Consider the following 19,788-nt stretch of genomic DNA (forward strand, 5'->3'; position numbering starts at 1 on the left):
AGGTGTTAATATAAATAGCACAAAGTGTTCTAGGAGAAACAGGTGCATTAGGAGGAAGTGGTTTTCAAGGGTGCGCACTTGGTCAATAGAAAAGCTAGGAATAAAACCCAGGCGTCTGGCATTCCAGTCCAGTAACCTCTCTAGGCTTATACTGCTTCTTGACTTATTTTTAAATATTATTTTTTTTTTTTTTCAAACTTAAGTGCTAAGCCATTTGGGATGTGCAAGAACTTCTATCTAAGGAAAAAACTTTACCTGTCATTCAGCTATTTTCTGTGAGATTTTTTTGCACATGCTTCTTAAGCAACCCCTGTTTATCTGTTGAAAGACTTGACCGTGGTCTTAAACCATTAGGATGATTATTTTAGTATGGTGAGTGGGTATTTTGTTCTGTAGGCTATAGTTTAATCAAATGCTTATCTGTAATACTACACAGTAGGCTTTCTGTTTTTTCTATTGGCTCCTAAAAGAAGCATAGGAAAGTGCAGAATCTTAATCCTGTGAAAAAGTAGAGATTTGAACAGACACAATGGAGAAGCAAATATGCTTTATCTAAAGAAAACCTAGCAATTGGAGTTTCTTGCAATGGAAACACAAAATAATCTTGCTGTAGGGGCTTTATTTAACATAATGGAAGCCTGAAAATTATTGCAACAGAGGGGCTGATTTACAGTTTCCCAATAATCCATAGCTGTTAAGCCTTCTAATCCTAAATATCCAAGTATGGATGCCTTGCTTTGTAGTTAATTCAGAATTGGAAAACATTGAGTATTTTGAGGCTAATGTTGCACACTCACTCTCCTAGGCGGATTATTTTAGCTGTGTGGGCACAGTTGTACATCTGCGCAAAGAGAACTGTATGTACCAGGCATGTCCCTCTCAGGATTGCAATAAGAAAGTGATAGACCAACAAAATGGACTGTATCGTTGTGAAAAGTGTGATCGTGAATTCCCCAACTTCAAGTATCGTATGATGCTTCTGGTAAGTAGAATTAGAGGAGAGGTGTTTCTCGCTGTTTTCCTTGTACAGTGCAAATAGAAATCTTTCAAGAGAAGGGGGTGTTAGAGTGCTGTTTGTCTATCTGTGGTGCCTTTGGGCTAGAGGATATTTAAATGGTTTGTATACTGTACCTGAGTGAGGGATGTTTCATTGAGCTGATTAGCAGTTTGTTTTCCTAGTGCTCCAATTAAAAGCTTTTCTCTTTGCCAAAAAGTTGATGCTAGCTCAGTTGATTCTGGTTTCCAAGTGTACTATGCAGTGCAGAGTACAGATGGCCTACGCCTCTTCAGTAGTGAAGATAAACTGAAGTAAAATGGCATTTCTGGAGAGCAGTAATTGCACTTTTACAGCTGCTACCTATATTTAGTACATTTTTTTCGGTAGGTATTGTTCTGTCTCATGCTTTAATGGAGCCTGTTTCAGAAAGTTGTCTGGGGATTATTATTGCGATGCCCGCTTACACCATAAGCATTGAACCTTCTTCTGTTTTACGTTATAAGTTAGAGTTGTATCTGCTTCTTAGAAATGCTGTGCCAGGTGGGCATGCAGAGAGAAGGGAACTATCCCTGTAGTCTCACTAAAACACAAACTGCTTCTGAATAATTTCTAGCGGATAACTTCTAGGAATGCATGAACTACTTTACATAGCAGAATCATTCTTGTAGAATATAAAGGAGATACTGAGGATACAATCAAGGCCTTCAGAACAGTATGTCTCCTATTTTCCCATTCCTAATTGTCAAAGCAGCCAGGAGATGCATGTGAGGCTATCATTTGATCTTTTTACTGCTCTGTCTTGTCCTTGAATATGTTGATAGTTTCCTCATAACATAGTATTACATGTGTTTGTGCTCAAGTACTCAGGTGTGTACAAACTAAATGCAGTTTGCAGTCTTGTTGGTGTCCCCCTTGGTGGTTGTTGTTCTGGGCTAACCTGTTCTTGCTCACAGCTCATCAGTGACAGCAGAACAGAGCTGAATATCCATCAGGGTGTACCACTGTGATCTTGTTGGCCTTTTCCTGTGACACAATGTATTGTCAATATTAACTCATGTTAAGTTACTGTGACGTTCTATGGAGCTTAAAAAAAACAAACCAAAACTCACTGCCTTCCACCCTCAGTGATGGAAAGTACCTACGGTACATAGGGCTCTGATAGTTACTGGAAATTTAAAACTCTATATAGCTGTGAAATAAATTTTTCTTTTGTACTGTCTTCTGTCTTCCTTGAGGAATAGGCAACTGGATGAAATAACCTTTTGGGTTTTGTTGGGTTTTAGGTGACCATTGCAGACTGTCTAGAGTATCAGTGGGTGACTTGTTTCCAAGAGTCAGCAGAATTCATTCTTGGGCAAAACGCAGCTTTCCTGGGAGAACTGAAGGAAAAGGTCAGTCAATTAGCTTATTGTATTTTTAGTAAATGTCTAGAAGTTGAACTGTTTCACACATCCTGTTGGTGGGCTGCCCTCAAATTTCTTGCTTTTTTTTGATCCTCCTGGTAAGGAAATATTCTTGTAATGTTGACTTTGAAGGCAACTTGGAGAAAGATGTAAGGTACGTGTGTAACACCAGTGCTGATTCATCAGAGAGCACGATCTCATACCTGTGTGCACGCGTATAGCACTCCTAAGTCAGCAGAGGTGGCAAAGGCAGTGGGTTATGTTCATGTAGTTGCTGTGGAAATTAACAGCATTATTAAAACAAATACAAAAGTGCCATATGAAAGAAAGGGATATGCTACTTCATTTGGCAAGAATTTGATCTTGCCCATTCCCTGGGTAATAGGCCAGCTCAGGGACCTGGCAGCCCAAGATTGTTCTCCAGATGTTGGACTTCAGTATCTTTTACAAGTTCACAAATCATTGCGTCTCCCTAGTCTGAAGTTCTTGGCAGGGACTTGTTTACTCTCCTCAGGATTATTTTCCACAGGCCATCTGCCTGGAGAACAGAGATTTGCCTGGTTTCCCCCATAGTTTGCTCCCACAGTCAGTCTGTCTACCTCTGAGCTCTTTTGGCTGTTAAAAGCTGGAGATCAGGCTGTCCTTATCACCTGGACCTTGAGAGACAGCTGATTACTTGAGGACAATACTACAGCCTTTTAACATGTGTTGACTCCAATAGAAAGAACAGGCTGTTTTATCATTGTACCTAGATTGGAAGAATCTGCAAAAAAACCTGGTTTAGCCATGAATGCTAACAAGACTATCCCTAATGTGTTCCAAAAATTTGTTTACAAAACCAAAAAGTTCCAGAACACTTTGTATGTATCTTTGTAAGTAGGCAGGAAGCTTTTTGAACTAATGTGTGTTAGCCCATTTCTGAAGGCTCTTTTTTTTCCCCACCAAATATAATCAGAAATTTTGTCGGTCATATGAAAACTGTGACTTGTAAAATGGGTCGTTGGCAGAGATGCCTAAGCGATCTTTCTTTGACAGATTAGGTTTTAAGATTGTAAGTCTTTAAACACTAACAGACAGCATTTTCTTCCCTTTGTCACTATATGCTTCTCTGCTGCATTTTCCTTTCTTCCAACCAAAATAATATTTTCCTGAGTTTTAGTTGTCTACTGTGTAAAAATCTATGTGGTTTTGTTTTGTTTTTTTAACTGATGATATGGAAAGCATAATAAGTTCTTGAATTGCATATGAGCATTGCTGTGCTCCCAGGCTAAGGCTGGTTGATACTAGGGCTCCATAGATATACCAGTAGTTGTTTAACCCATTGCTTGGCTGTGGGAGGGAAATGAAGCAGGAGGGATTGCTGAGGCTGTAGTCCCGGTTGTCCTGAGACACTATTGTAGACCTCATCTGCTTCTGCAAAGTAGGGCTGGTTTTCCTGTAGGTTACATACAAGAATGTTTTTTTTGAAATTTCCTGCACTTCAGCGGTCTAAGGTAAGTGGTACAAAGCTTGTGGTTCTGGGATGCTAAGTTTTTGTGATATTGTGAAAGCTGCACACCTCTGTTCTGTAGGAAGATGTATTGCTAGGGCACTCTAATTAGATGTGCTTGCACTTTTGCATTTCCATTTTCAGACATTCTTAACTTGTCAATATTTTCTTACTTTAGCCATGCTTAATCTCTGCTAGAGTTCAAACAAAATTTCTTAGTCACTTTTAATGCTGCAGAGAACTGGGTGTGGAAGGAGAGACAGCAGATCCTATGTAACAGTACAAACATGTAATGTCTTTTGAAGAGCTGCCTAATGGAAATGGCTGAGGATAGAAAATGGAACATAATATGGAATGAGCCCTTGAGCGGGAATGCTTTGTGTTCCAGGAGAAATTGTTTTTGATTTGACACTTTTATGAGCCTTTAAGAATGGTACTTGATGCATTTTCAGTAAGCTTTTCTTAGTGGTTTTTCTCTGAAGATCTGATGCGGTATCCTGTGAAGTTGGTGGGAGTCTTTCCACTGCTCATAGTATGTAGTGAGTCCATGTACAGGCAGTGACCACGCTAAGCATAGATATGCATGCAATGTTTTTCATCTACCTCTCCACTGTGCTTGTTACCAAAGGAGGTAGTGTAGGGTAGCAATGACTGGTATGCTAACAGTATTTTCCACTCACTAATGGTTAGCAAAGTTTGTGGCAGAGCTGGAAACAGAAGCCAAATGCTTTATTAAGCAAGTTTTCTTATCCTCTAATCCATATGATGGTCAGAAGAAGGGCTTTTTAATATTCAGGAAGGATATGCCTAATTTTTGCAGTCTGTGAAACTAGCTACTCCTGTTCACCTTCATTTGTTGTGCTTTTCTAAACCTTGGGAGAATCACTGTGTAGTGTAAAACAGTGCTGCGCGCATTTAAAAACAGCAGATGTAACACTGCTGTTACACTGAATATGAGTGAAACTGAGGTGGGTTCAATTCCAGATCAGATGCTCTGTCTGCTGCTGGAGCGACTGATCAAGTCGCATTAATAATTACTTGTCTGTATCATCCTGGGGCTGCAGGATTTTTGTGGAATGTCAGCAAAGGTTTTTACAACTAATTTTTACAAAAATAAACTTTTTCCACAGTCTCCACAACTTGTCTGCTTCTTTTCTACTGTTTTGACAAATTGTCAGTTTTAAGTGATGATGATGTTTAGTGTTCATATGGTAATTAGAAGCAGCTTATGTCATAAATATGACAGAGTCTTCTAATGGTTATAAAAGCGTGTTCAAAACATGTATCCACTTTTTTATAGAACATCCTCTTAAATAGGTCTGTGTCAGCATGTGAAGGATACATACAGCCTTGATGGATAACGAGAGAAACAGAATGCCTAATAAGACGATTAATAGGGAAGTAGTTAACTCTGTCAGTGTTTGTGATTGTAGCAGAACATCAGAATTAGCCGGTTAAGCAGCGTGAAGGAATCTCATGTAGATTTATAGTACTTTCGTTCTGTACACTTGGTTGCAGATTCAGTGCAACTGTACATTATTTTGTTTAGGTAGCTAAGACATTTTCACTTTGACCTAAACTTTTTCTTAAAAACTTTTAAGTTATGGTTTGGCATCTAAAATTTGAGGGAAGATTCAGCTCTGCCTACATGATCCGGTTAGTTCACCCGTTTTGCCAATGTAAGCAAAAGATGTGCTGTTCTGAAAGTTCATGGTACTCCCAGAAGCCTGGAGTGTTTGCAGCTGATATCTGTCTTTGTCCTTCTCACAGAATGAGCAGGCATTTGAAGAAGTGTTCCAAAATGCAAACTTCAACACATATGAGTTCAAGATCCGAGTAAAACTGGAGACTTACAATGTAAGTATCCCCCAAAAGGCATGTAACGTAGCACTTGGCTTTTGTAGTTTGACTTGTCTCCATAGGAGGTGCTTCCTCCTCTTACGTTTGTGGGGAGAAGTTTCCAAAGATACCTGCTCACAGCGAATACTGCCAGTCTTGAGCACTGAAGGAAGGATCCACTGTCATTAACACTGCTCCCTCTCAGGTTCATCAAGCCTGGCTTGTTTCAAATGAAAACAACATAGCTCCTCTGGGAGTCAAGTTTGCACTCCCAGATAACCCTGATACCAAGATCAGTAAGTTACTGGAGCAGAAGGAGGTTAGAACCAAATGCCTGGGGTGCTTAGCGTTCTTCTTTTACATGCCATGTTTCTCTTTCACAGGATGAATCTCGTATTAAGGCTACAGCAGTGGATGTCAAACCTGTGAACTACAGGGAATACAGCAAGAGGTTGATCGCAAGCATCAGGAGAAATGCTCAGCTAGGGTGAGGAGGCTGGTGCTGACTGATGGAGCTAGAACTTCCAGGAAAAACTCCATAGATGATATTACACTGACTTTTTCCCTACCCCGTGTGTGACAATTTGGCATTAGTTACACTGTGCATGGTAGTCCAGTGTAGTGGGCTAAGTGATTTAATGCATTTCTCTGAAGATATGCCCCTGGTAGGTAAGAGTGCACTCTAATGGCCAGGATATTGTAGGCTGTTGTGGTCTATTAAGCTGTGACAGCTTTAAAGAGGAGTCTCTAGACAGATTGCCAGGGTCTTTAGACAAACCATTCAGAATGTCTGAAGTAACTTTTGCTTTCTTACTATATGTAAAGCTGAATTATATAACCATTGTGTCTTCTTTGCAAGAAAGTAGTGACAACCTTGACACTTGGACTTGTTCAGCAGAGGGTAGGAGGAAGAGTGTCATACAGCTTTCAGATAATGGACATAGGAGAACAGGTCTATTAGCGCAAGTTAGTTCCTTTCCATAGAATTCAAAGGCTTTCTCTTTCCACAGGTGCCATGCAGTTGTTAATGCTTGGAATGGCAATATGGTAGAATTATTAATCAAAGACATATCTCTTATATCTGAAGAATATCCTTCCTTCAGGGTTTAATAGACTGAGTCAGATGGGTCTGATATTAATCAAAATTGTCTCTTCTGAGGAAGGCAGATAAGCATTGACTCTCCATCCCCCAGGGAAATCTAGGCAACTACAAAGCATTGCTTTAGTTTTCTTTTCAATTAATACTATGGATTTTTGACTGATTTTTAGCTCACGTTTCCTGCCTATACATATTTTGTATGTTTGTATGTTCAGTCGCTTTGGTTTTATTTGTAATGATGTTAATCAGAAACAGGTCTTTAAATGGGGGGGAGCTTTGTTTCAATAAACACTGTTTAATTCCTATGTAGTGAATTTTGCTTTCTTTGAACACCAAAGACTTCTCATTACTGGAAAGCAATTAATTAGCTTTCATAATAAGCATTCACTTGGGGGAGATGTTACCTTATTACAAACTCTAAGGTTAGACTGAAGAATGGAGACTTCTTTGCCTGGTGTTAACGGCATGGAAATGCAGTGATATTTTCACCATTTCTGTGCCTGAGAATGCTGATGAGCTGGCACTTCTGGGATTTTTATTGACGTTTACACAGCAGTCTAAAACTAACCAGGCTTTGAGATTTGTTCAGACATAGAGCTAGTACAGAAAACAGTAATTATGCTACTGGGCTTTTCAGTCAGCAGAGCATGCTAGCTCTGTGTGCTCCTAATCACATTAATTATGTGTTCCCTGGCTGCAGCTCACAGCTTGGCATTTGCTGCACAGCTCCAAGCATCCAGGCAATACTGCAGTGGGTCTCTGGTAGCAAAACTGAAACTTATTTATTTATTTTGCTTTGTAGAGCACTGTTTCTTCATGTATTCAGTTGGTGCCCTTTATTTCCCATGATTTCCTGTTTGTCATCTTAAGTCTTTAAGAACTGTAAATGCCATTTCCTTTGATGGACATGAAGAACATTATTCTGGGCCCATTAAATTGCACAAACAACCCCTTCCTCTTTTTTGGATTGTGAGGATCATGACTGGGTTCTTCTGCTGATGTCTTGCATTTTTTATTGAAGTATTTGTTCCCTCTGACCTTGCTTATAAAGCATTGACTAGAAAATTACAGTCTTCAGCACAGTTCCGGATTGACAAATGGTAGGTTAGCGGTGATAATCTATCTTTCCACTCTGCTAACCAGTCTTTTGGTTCTGCTCCACCCTTCCTGTCCCTCCTTCCCAGTTTGAGGGGACTGGTAACAAGTGGTAATGCAAAATGTTCCTTGAGGCTATTTCTGATTCTCAGGCCCATATACACTATGAAGTTTTTATGGGCATTTGTGTTAGCAAGTATTTGCTGGCATTGCAGCTTTATGAGACGATGTTGCACACCTGCCTCTGCTGGGGCAGCTCATTCTCCCAGAGGGAATCGCTGTGCATCCATATTGCTGGGTTTACTATGCCATCAGCCAGAGCGCTGGAGATGGAAGGTATCAATACTCAAGAGTATTAAGGTATCTTACAGGATCAGCTGAATGACCTTGAGAACTGGAACAGAAAATCAACTTAAAACAGTTGTGTGAAAAGTCATTTATTAGAGGACTAATAAAAAAAACCCAACCCTCTGCTATAAAGTGGATGCTCATTAGTGACTGAAGAGTTGGAGGGTTTTAATCATGCTTTAATCAGCTAGTATATGATAAAAACATCAAGCTATGTAAGGCAAGGTATTTCTAGTATAGCTATACAAGTACCATAGGATTATATAAGCCTCTGCTGTGAGATCTCATCTCGAATGCTATGTACAGTTCTGGTCGGCTACGTATAGAGGCAAAAAAGAATCTCAGCTGGGGCGAGTACAGAGGAGGACTACACCGCTGAGTAGGAGAATGAAGATCTTTTTTAGGAGGGGCCTAGAAGAGCTAATTTAGCAAAATGAATCCTGGGGGGGGGGTATGATTTCCCACTTACATAAAATATATCTGCATATATCTATCTCTCTTGCTTCCTTCCCCTGATCATAGGCTAGAACTGTTGAAGATAATTGGTTAATAAATAGTTTGTTAATCAAAAGAAAGCGAGGTTCTGAAGCAGCCATCGAGCTGAGGAGCGAGGGCAGGGAAGTTGTGGAGGTCTCTCCATTCTCTCCTCCCACCTCATTGCCAGGTGGCCACGGCCATCCCAGCCTTGGTAGATCACTGCGGCCACTGACACGGGCCGTGGAAAACGGGACTCTCCAGAAGGCTCTGGGCTCTTTTGACTGTGCTAATTAAGGAGAAGTGAGTGGACTCACAATGCTAATTGGGATTATTGGCAAACAAGCCTGTGTCTTCCTTCCCTTCATCATAAATCTCCCCCTGCTAGTGTCCAGGTTATTGCTGGATAGCTTCAGTCATTATCTGGGCTGAATATGCATTTGCTCAATTGAAAGGATGCTGGAATACTTCGTAACTAGATCTCTGTGAGGTGAAGATTCCTGAGGCTGCTAATGTTTTGCTTTAAATTAAATGTACAAAGCGAAGATGAAATTGGGAGGCTGCCGGTTTCGGACAGGCAGGTGCAAGGGCAGTTACATGAGAGCATCAAGTTCTGCGTGGCCGAGGGAAGATCTGGAACGTGCTTTGACGTGCCGCGTTCAGGTAGTTTGTTGTTTGTGTTTAATTCCCACTGTTAGGATTTAACTATGTTTTCACTGTACATGAATTTTAAATTGTTAGTGACCCTTACGAGTGTCTGGAGGGGAGATTCCATTTGAGTCAGATCTGGTTTTTAAGATGCATCAGGTGGTTTGTTGGGGTTTTTTTTTTTCCAAAATAAAGCTTTGAGGAGTCATACATTCTAAGAGCTGTTGTAAAAAATAAATGGTGGCCTTGCAGAGCAGTCGCTTCTGATCCGTGCGTGTGTTTGGTAGCTGGTTGCTTTACGCTGCGTACGCTATGCCTGGCAGCTTGGATGAGTGTGTGTGTGGGATTCCGTGTTCCAGCACAATGGGATTGTCCTTTTAGTGCAACGGGTGTGAGAGTGGAACTTGATGAGTCTGATGTTTTGATTCTTAATTCTCGGTGATATTTGCATTTGCTGCCCAAGATGCAGCATAACATCTTGAGGGGGGGGAGGAAGACGTACTTTCCTTCCGTGTCCTGTTTCATCATCTTTCATTTCCTTTTGCCTTCTTTTTTTTCTAGCCCTCGAACTAGCCGCTTTGGAGGAGAGCGGCCACCCCATAGGGCTTCTTCCTCACCATGGCCGGCCTCACCAGCTGGAGGAGCTGCCTCTCAGGCAGTGGTGGGGCTGCTTAGGTGACTCAGATGGGAAAGAAAGAGAAATGTCATATCACTTTCACACAAAAGGCTCACGAAAACGTGAAATGGAGCAGGCTGCCTACTTCCAAAGCCTGCGTTTGGGGAAGGGAGTGGTCTGCAGCATATTATGCATTATAAATATTGGAGTAGTGCAGTAAATATCAGTAATCTTATTACAGGGAGTGGAAATTCTCTTTAATATATTATCTGTGAGGATGCAAGAGGCTCACAGACCTTCTCTCATCTTTTTAGTCTGTTTTTCATGTTTACATTTTTACATTTCATTCATATGCATATTTAAAAAAAAAAAAGTGGTTTGAATCGCCAGATGGATTTTTCATGAGGACTGTTACGCATTTTTCTGTGTATTTTATTTGAATGCTTAGGTGTCTGTGTTTGGGGGGTGGGGTGTTGTTTGTTTTTAGTTTTTTCCTGTTTATAGTGCATTGATTTGTTGTTAAATTCAGCCTCTCTGCCATGCCAAAAGCGTGCCTTTGGGAGTGTTTCTAAGCTGCTTGTAGTACTTTTCTTTTTCCATCCTTATATATAACTGTTCTTGCAAGTTATTTAAAATAAACTGGACACTTGCAAAAGCATTTTTTTAATTTGTCCCAAATGTCTTGTCCTTTAAAGGGAGATTTTAAGCAAAAAAAAAATCCTCCTGAGCTCCTTTTCTGTTGCCTGATGTGATTTTTCTTTGGGCTCAGCCTGGCTGAGCTCAGTGAAGGTCCCCCATGTGTCTGTTACTTCTCATAGGGATGTATTTTCCAGGGGATGGTCCAGGTTATGATAAAGGCACCTTGAAAGCTGCACTGCAGCAGACGACCATGCGGGGATGCACCAGAAATGGGTTCTTTGCTGTGAGAGTTTATCCTCGGAAAGTTGGCTGAGCAGAGCTGGGTTGCTGGTTTATCTGATGTAGAAAAGAAAGATGGGAACATTTGTCATGTCCACTCTGACATCACCGTTGAGCAATTAAGAGAAAGAAATCTAATTTTTTTGCCATCAGTTTAGCTCTTGGAATTCCCTCATGGCTTATTGTACAAAAGGCTGAAAAATAAGAGTAATAATCTGATTTTTGTCTGTTTCTAGTGTTTTATGTTTTCCATTAAAGCCTTGCTGGTATGCTGCACTGACTTTTTGAACTGCAGGATCAAAAAATACTCCTCCCTTTTTTTTGGTGAAGACTGTCTCTGAGAAGGATAAATATTATTGATTGAGGTATTTAATACACTAATGAAACCCACAATTATTGACTATGTAATTAATATACTGTCTAAAAGTAAAGTTTGACAGCGCATATAGAAAAGCTATATTGACTTGCGCTTCTTTGGCAACGTGCCTTGCAGGTTTTTATTTATAGACATTGAAACACGTTCTTCTTCAAGTAATGATTCAGTCCCACTTTCTGCTTGCCACAAGCTAGAAAGCTGCCGTTCCTGCTGACTGTAAGGCTTTCATATTATCTGTGGGGAACTAAAATTTTCAGCATTTAGCTTTGCTGCCTATTGCATTAGATTTCAGAGCTGGAGCGTCCGTGTGCGCGGCGCTGTTTCTTGCAGCTGGGAAACCAGACTCTTCCAAGCAGCTTTCTGCTTTTTGAAGCAAGTTTGCAGACTTTGTTGACTTGCTTTTGGTTTTGCTGACCTTGGCGAGTGGCGAAAACACGGGAACTCCAAGGGACATCTTGATAGACCTGGGAGGGTACTATCAGACAGAGGGTTTTCCTATCAGTATAGCTGCGTTTGTGTTTTTAAAGCAGCCCCTGTGTATGCTTGGGGGAGTGTATGCTCTGGTTTAGGCTCAGGGTGATACGTGGTTTTGTTCTCAGCTAAAGTGGCCTTTCTTAAGCCTAGCAGCAAGATTTAGACTTCTCCCTGAACTGACGGATGATCTGCAGCCCGATGTGCGTTCCTGCCTTATTCCAGGGTTCAGTGGTGCTGTGTCCCCGTCGCTTGGCTGACCTCGGGGTGGTAGCTCGCCACATCTCCTTTAGCCTTGCACGTCTTCCCTGGCTGGTTCTGCTTGCAGCCCAGCCTTGTGCTCTTTGCTGCTGCTTAAGTTGCCATAAACTGTGTTTAAATTGCCAGGAAGCTGAACCTACATTTATAAATGGCTTTAAGTTGTTCGTGTGCCCTGTGAAATGTTAAACTTCTTAGCACCAGGTGAAGTTATTTACATCAAACTCAGAAGCTGATAATGAAGGTTTTTTTAGATTTCAAGTGATTTAAAAAAAACTTCCAAATCCCAAGTGTATCAGCTATCTGGTAATTGGAGCTTGTGCTGTCATTAAAAATGACAGCTTTCTCCAATAACATTCTTAGTGCTTGTAAAATGCAGCTAACATAACCTATATTTAACTTGTATTAGCTAGAATTTCCTTTCCATGCTTGCTTACTTTCAGAGCTTTAGTGTGAATACCGAGGTCCTTCTCTATTCATGAACCATGTATTATTTTACCTGGTTGGAAGAACTGAAAGCTTTTAACCAGGGCTGGACAGCCAGGTATCTCTGCCGTGGTTTTCCCCATAGAAGTTTTTTTCAACCAGCAAGTAGAAGCCATCCTTTGGGCAGAAATAAACCTTAAGCAATAATACATGTTGCCAGAAAGCCCAACTTTGCTGAAGGTTAGCAGAAAGCTCCTAGTCCTTAACCCTGCTGAACAAACAAAGCCTTTTTTTTTGCCTTTTTTTTTTTTCTTCCCCTCTGCGGTCAGTTAAAAACATTTGCATGTTGAATCGTTAAGGCGCTGTCCCATAATTGAGATGCTGGGTAGCAATCTGCTCCCCTCCTCCGCCTGGAAGTGTTCCACACAGAGCCCTCTAATTAAACAGAAAATGGTTTGTCATGTGTAACTGCCTCTTCTGAATGTAACAAACTCATTTCAAGAGATGCCAACACCATCTTTATAGCTGTTTTAATAATCTTCTCTTGAAACAGAGAGGGCTCTAACCTCGTATTTCACTTCACCAGCTGTTTATTTCGCTGTTTGTTTCTTTTTTTTCCCTTGCACTGAGAATGTGTAGACTCTTTTGTGTGTGTGTGTGTGTGTGTGTGGAAATCCTCATTAGAGTAACTGAGTTTAAGTCTGTGAAATAGTCTGTTAGGGCTGCTGCTTTTAAGCATTACTATTTACAGCAGGAGCACGTGCAGGCTTTCAGCTCCGAGCCCTGTCAATCACCTGCCTGTCACGCTGGGAGGGAGCCCAAAAAGCTCCGCTGCCGTCCCCGTTTGCCGGGGAACGAAGGTGTTTAGGCAGTTTCCAAAGCTAACATCTATTTTGCAGACAGATGTGCATGCCACAGCCACCCTCCGCACATGCCTGTAATAGAAACCATTAGCTTCTCCGCTACCCCGGCGCAGAGGAGAGCTGCAGTGTATTCTTAATGCATGAAGTGTGGTCTGGGTAGGACACAAATAGTGTAGCAGATTACCAGGTAAAATTGGCTTTTACCTCTCCCCCATTCTTCTCAGACACTTTCCTGCCAAACTTCAGCTTTTAAGTCGGCGCTCAAAGAAATTCTCTCTGTGTAAAAGGCCTCTTGCTGCCTTTTAAATTGGCTAATGTTTGGCAGAAAATCCAAATAGCGGGTACAGTTATTTAGTGCCTTCATTACTTACTGCCTGGAGACTTTCTCTGATATTAGTGGCTCCTGTTTATTCATGGCGTGCTTGTGTCTGCCTCTCTTCTGCCTGTCTTTTGGATAGGTGAGGAACTGTAGGAGCTCACGGTGGCATGCCACAGCCTCATGTCCCGGGAAAGTGCTTTTTCTTCGGACAAACCCCATCCCCTGCGCTGAGAACAAAGACCCTCCCTTGCCGTAATGGCTTACTGCACGGTAGCGCCGGTTAGAAGATGAGGAGCACTGTTCTTCCAACAAGCCACGCTGTTAACATCCAGCTGGGATGTGAAAATCACTTCTAGGTTTATATTTCTAAATATTGCGAGCCTGATGCCACCATCTTCAAAAAGGGAAGGAACAGCAAGCCGACTCCTGTCAGTTTGTTAGAGCATATTTATAACTCAAATGCTAATTCCTGCTCTTGACTCATAATAGCTTCTGAATTCTGAATCTTTAAATTCCGGATCTCATGTTTTGAGGTTAATCCATTCAGATAGATTGGGAAGCAGAATTTATAATTTGGAGAAGTAATGTCAGTCCTCCTTGCTTCAGCCAGTCATTTCGTGTTGGCAATAGGTCCCACCAGCAAGCCAATACCTGACCCTTCCTTACAGACTAGTCAAAACCAACGTATTCATTTTATCTGACTTGATACTGCAGTTTCCTTCGTACTCATACCTTGACCCGTAAGCTTAAGAGTCACAATAACTGGCTGTCAGCATACTTGCCTGATTCTGATTTAACTCATTCAGCTTATTGTGAGCCTTAACCTATTTTCTGTGCTGTCTCCAAGTGTACAGCTTCTGCAAAGAGATTAACAAGACAAAAAAATACATCCTAATTTTCAAACCTCTCCCATGAAGCAATGCAGACTTACGGGGTTTGAAGAAAGGAACGGCATTAGTATACCACCCATCAGTGGACATGGCCTTTAGCATCAGTCCTTAAGCCAGCCTTTGCAGTAGGAAGCCTGTATCACTCCAGCTCTTGCTGATGCTAAAGCTCCAGGAGCTGCCTTCACCTTGTAGAAAGCTTTGCTTGACTTGTTCTCATTATACGTTAGTCTTGTATCAGATTGCAAAGAGACCATGCTCATTACTGAGCAAGACTTCAGAAAAAGTAATTTTGTTTTTTCTTTTTAAGAAAAAGAGTAACTGTATTTCGATTAGCATTTTCATTACCATGTTTGGAAACAAATACAAAAAGATAAAGCAGTGAATGTGAATTTCTTTTTGAAACTTTAAAACTTATTTTCTGATGGGGTTCCCCCCCCTCCCCCCAGTTAACAAAACTGGTGAAAGATCACAGCATTTTAATGATCCCTGTTAATGTAATTTCCTATGACTAATGACATGTCATTTGGTGTTAACGATGGGTCCAGTCCCCAAGCAGCAACCTATTCCCATGCTCTGCGTCCTATTCTTTGAGCAGTTTGAGGACGTTTGGTATCTCAGGGCAGGCGATGTGCCACGTCCCCTCTCCCAGCTCAGGTTTCTCGTTGAATTTGCCAAACCTAAGGTGGATGATTTAGCATTCCTCCTAAGGGATGCTCCTGCAAATAAACTCTAGACTCCCTTTATACACCTTAGTTTATTGTGGTGGGTGCTAAGTGCTTACGGGGCGGGGGGGTATATATCCCAACTGTAGCTTGCAGAACAGAGTGTGCCAGCTGTGTATGACTGCACCCATAAATCCCCCTCCCAGGAGTTCCTGGCTGTGCACTTTATAAGTTGGCTCGTAGCAAACACCTTGCAATGCATATTCATTATTTCGGCTTTGCTTAATGTACAAGGCTTGGAGGGGGGAGAAGGAAGTGGCTTCTCTCACCAATTTATGTTCCTTGAGCTAATCCACCTTCCCTGCTTGGCACAGTTAACTTTTAGTTGCAATATTTTGTATCTCGCAGAAGCAAGTTTTAATTGCGCTACGGAAGTCCCTTTCTGCCAATAGTTCATTAGACTTCATGAATGCTCCAACTGAAGAATAGTCTCTCTGGATTAGCATCATCTTCCAACATACCCTTGTTGGATCGCTGTCAGATGAATTGATGAAAGAGTATTTCTGGATTGAGCCAAAAAGTACTGGGAGTAAGATACAACAATTTACAGGCTTCCAGACAAATGAGCGAAAACCAGGGAAAGCCATAATTTTGCATTCAGGACGTCATAGGCATGGCAGGAGCTTTGGAAGGTCTAGATTAAAATGTAGCTATTTTTCTTGTGGAAATAGGAAGAAGGGATTTGGTGCCAGTCAGAAGCAAAGCCTACCCGATTCAGGCAGGAAGCTAAATTCACTGCAAGTTTCTCTAAGAGCCAGAGAGCAGCCGCAGTGCCTAATCAATAGGCAGAATCCAGAGGTGCTGGCAGAAACATCACTAATACGCCGGCGGTAATTAACTCTGAATTATCAGGTATATATTTGAAACCCTTAAATGATCATCCTAGGATTTAGCAAACAGTTTCGTGCAGCTAAGTGTTGCCTGGACTATTCCTCTCCATAAAGCTGTTAGTGACCCCGGTTTGCATCAGCGGGGCAAGCGAGCTCCGTGCTGCTGCTAAAGCTGAAGGTGATCCGGCAGTGCAGCCACTGGAATAACCCTTGGAAATAGGGTTTAGGCTATAAACCTTGTTTCAGCTATCTCATAAGAGCCGTTCATCCTGGGAGATAAGTCACCGTGCGCCTGTCTTTGAAAATGACTGGCTCAGCTATTGTCTGCATAAAATCACCTTTGTTTATAGTGCATTTTCTAATGGCTCAACCAGCAGAGTAAAATTTAAATAAGTAATTATCGTGCAGAAGGCGCACGCTAAATGGAATGATTTCCCTGGCTGCCTTGCCCTTTTGGCTGCACTCTGAGCACAAGACAACTCCCTCGGTAATCAGGTGGGTTCAAACAGGCAGCTCGCACACCTTTGCTCTAGGAGCACTGTCGCTGCTCAAGATCTGCCTAAGCAAACTTAAATCGGCTAAATTAGTGGTACAACCCAAGGAAAACATGGGCTTAGAGTTTGGGGATTTTGGGTGGAGTTTGGGTGGTGGTTTTTTATTATTATTTGGGGGTGGGGTATTGGTTTGGGTGTTTGGTTGTGGTTTTTTTTTTATAACTCAGGCAAGAAGTGCAGAACCTGGGCGTGGATTTTTATCCCAATAACTTAATGCGGGGACTTTAACTTGGTGTCCCTCCAAAAAGTGGCCCTTCGGAAAGCCAGCGGCACTTCTTCCGGAGCCAGCAGGTGGAGCTTGAAGAATAGCATCAATTTCCAACCCCATTTGTGCTAGAGCCCATTGAGTGGGAGCTATCTGTGCTGAAATCCTGATTGAATAAAAATTGTTCATTATGCAAACTGTCTGGTTCAGTACACAGAGGCAGCCCCCAGGCACAGACCCCAAGTAGCTGCTTTCTCTTTCCCCAGATTAAAACATATGAACTGCTTTGATGTAATCTTATAACAAAGCCTAATGGAAATTTTATATCCTCTGAAGTTGACTGTCATTTCTCATTGCCCTGCTTCCTCTGCCCTATTAATACTCCAATCCAGAGAGCGGTAGCTGAACTTGCGTTCTTTCTGCTCTCAAATACGGTATGCTTCCCCGTCCATGTTTAAGTTTTTATTTATGTTTAAATACTGTTAGATTACATTACAGTAGGTTTAATCCCTTGTTTTTTCCATAGCTATTTATCATTTTAATGGAATGCTGCAGAATATTACATTGTGCAATGTGTTTAAATTGATAAATTGTATTAGAAAAATATTGGATAGGATTTTTAATGGTAAGTGGGGCTTTAGTAGATATATTTTCTCATTAGTAGACTAACTGCACACAGACTGCATGAGGCTGGAATGTTAAGGATTTTGGGATAAGCTATATTTATGACTTATTTGACTAATTAAGGCACAATTTTATCATAAAGTTTTTCCCAGACTTTGCTGAGCAGGATGAAGGAGGAAAACTTGCCCCAGCGCAGTTACTCTACAACATCAGTTGCCATAACAACTTCATGCAATACTATATTTTTACTTGAAATTCCTTTTAAGACTCAGTTGCTGTAATAATTTGTTTCAGCTGCTAAAAGGCATGTTTCTCTTTGTGGTGGTTTCAAGGCTCTCATTACAGTAACAAAAAAGTGGTTGTGTTAATATAGACTCTTTTCATTTCAACATATGCAAAAGTTCAATAGACTCCAAAAATAGAATTAAAGGGTGGAGGTGATGAATCTGCTATAAGATCTCTTCCAGTCTTTAGGAAAGAGGAATGGGCTTACCTGGCGAAGGTGAACTTTATCAATTGCCTTAAGGAGAGGCTACCCATAATGATTGCACCCAACGGGAAGCTGAAAATGCAACTTCACGTTGTATAACCTGCTGCCTTGCGTCAGACCCATGCCACTTAGCTTCAGCGAGAGACAGAGGGTGTATTTGCCCTCCAAAAGAGTTGGAGCATCAGCCAGTCATCTTTCCAGTGATGCTCTTGCTGTTTGGGTGAAGCTGGTCCTGAAGTCTTTGTTCAGGAGGAGAACAGCAGAACAGAGCTTCGGCTCCTCCTGATGTATCTGCTCCTTTAATTCATTAAATAATCACCTCACACTGAACGTATATTGTCTAGGTTTTGGCCATGGGCGTACTAGAAGTGTAAAAACAATTTTCAGGCAGCCTGGAGTGTCGTCTGATTTCTGATTCCGACATTAATTTAGTGGAAGGCAAGGAGTGCATGATAAGAAAGTTGCTCGCTTTTGTTTTTAACCCTTTCCCACAGCTTTGGTGACTGTTGCTTTCTTCCAGGAACACATTGTGCTGTAGCTGCCCCTGCCCATTAAGCCAGCCTTGCACTGCTATAAATCCCCCATCTGGCTTTTGGCATCTCATGGTTGAGGCAGCGATTCCTCAAACAAGTTCTTGTTCTAGTTCAGCATATGGACCCTGTTTCTGCTGGTGCCAGGCAAATAATGAAGTTTTAAGCTATTTGGTTAATTGAGGCAGTCAAGATACCGCTTCTTTTTCATCATCTCCAGGCTCCTCGGGTCCGCAGAGCAAGATGAGGAGATGTCCCGGTGGCTTCCCCAGGCGTTTCTTCTCCTAGGGACAATGTGGAGGGAGGAGGGGAATCTGCTGTCTCCGAAGTGTGAGGAGCTGAGCAGGCATTTTCATTTTGGTGCTATTCGAGGCCTTTCTAACAAAGCCCTTTTGGAGTGAGGTTGTGCTGTTGGGGGTGATGAAACCTCTTTCCTCCCAGGGCAGAATGAGTGTGTTTGCTTTCTGGAGCCCAGGAGATGCAGAGAGCCTAAGCCCACCATTACTCCTTGGCTCCAGCGTTTAGAGAGGAGGCACCCTCACTGCAGGAAGGAGAAAACACCAAACCTCTTAAAATCTGTACAGATCCCACCACTCCATCTCTTCGACATGATTCTGAACTCTGGTCTACCATTTTGCAGATCTCCAGCTGGATCATAAGCTTCTGATACGCTTATGACTCTGCTTTTTCCTGCGTTGTTGGTCTTTTTTCCCCCCTTTTCTAATCCTGGTTCTCTATGCTGAATTGAAAGGGTTAAAATGGTCATATTTTGCATCGGTTCTCTCTGGCTGGTTCCAGCCACGACCCCTGGATTTTTAATGACAGCGGAGATGATGGTCATTTAATGCAGCCCCCTGCCTGCAGCAAAATCTTCGTCAAGGTTTTCCTGCAGCCTCCCTCAGGCAGCTCATCTCATTGCTTAATTGTCTTTATGCTTTCTCACAGCTTCATATTTTAACTGTATTTCCCTCAAACTGCAACTGTGGTTTGGTTGTGTGGCTCAGGAGAGTGACCCCTTTACAACTTGGTGTCTGTCAGCCCTGGCTGTGAAATTTGGGCTGGGCAAATTATTTTGGGTGAGTAGAGATGATAGAAAAGGGCATGTCTCACCATGAAAGATGAATCATTCCTTTGCCTTTTACTCCTTGTTGTAGTAACATTATTCCTGAGGAATTTTTTGCTATTTATGTGATTGTCAGATGCGATTCCATCAGAATTACAAAGGAATTCAGCACGAATTAGTGGCCACTTAACGTTAGAGAAAGCTGCGATGTAAATGTACTCCATGATCTCATCTACAACTC

At 41.8% G+C, this 19,788-nt stretch overlaps 1 protein-coding gene across 4 annotated transcripts in view; it reads left to right on the plus strand.

Moving 5' to 3' along the window:
* The window catches only part of RPA1 (replication protein A1, 70kDa), a 30,133-nt gene extending 16,297 nt beyond the window's left edge, over positions 1-13,836 (plus strand). Inside the window, exons 14-18 of one of the 4 annotated variants that reach the window (XM_010573628.1) lie at positions 806-982; positions 2,281-2,388; positions 5,660-5,746; positions 6,112-6,215; positions 13,779-13,836. In XM_010573628.1, coding sequence (XP_010571930.1) covers positions 806-982; positions 2,281-2,388; positions 5,660-5,746; positions 6,112-6,215; positions 13,779-13,782 — 480 coding nt within the window. In that variant the 3' untranslated portion in view covers positions 13,783-13,836. Of the gene's footprint in view, positions 1-805; positions 983-2,280; positions 2,389-5,659; positions 5,747-6,111; positions 7,133-9,953; positions 10,087-13,778 lie in introns of those variants that run through there. The other 3 variants (XM_010573625.1, XM_010573626.1, XM_010573627.1) reach the window with 3 other exon arrangements.
* The last annotated feature ends 5,952 nt before the right edge of the window (positions 13,837-19,788 follow it).

Source organism: Haliaeetus leucocephalus, unplaced genomic scaffold (genome assembly GCF_000737465.1).
Source record: "Haliaeetus leucocephalus isolate CR32 unplaced genomic scaffold, Haliaeetus_leucocephalus-4.0 Scaffold395, whole genome shotgun sequence".
In the NCBI taxonomy this organism is placed as follows: domain Eukaryota; kingdom Metazoa; phylum Chordata; class Aves; order Accipitriformes; family Accipitridae; genus Haliaeetus; species Haliaeetus leucocephalus.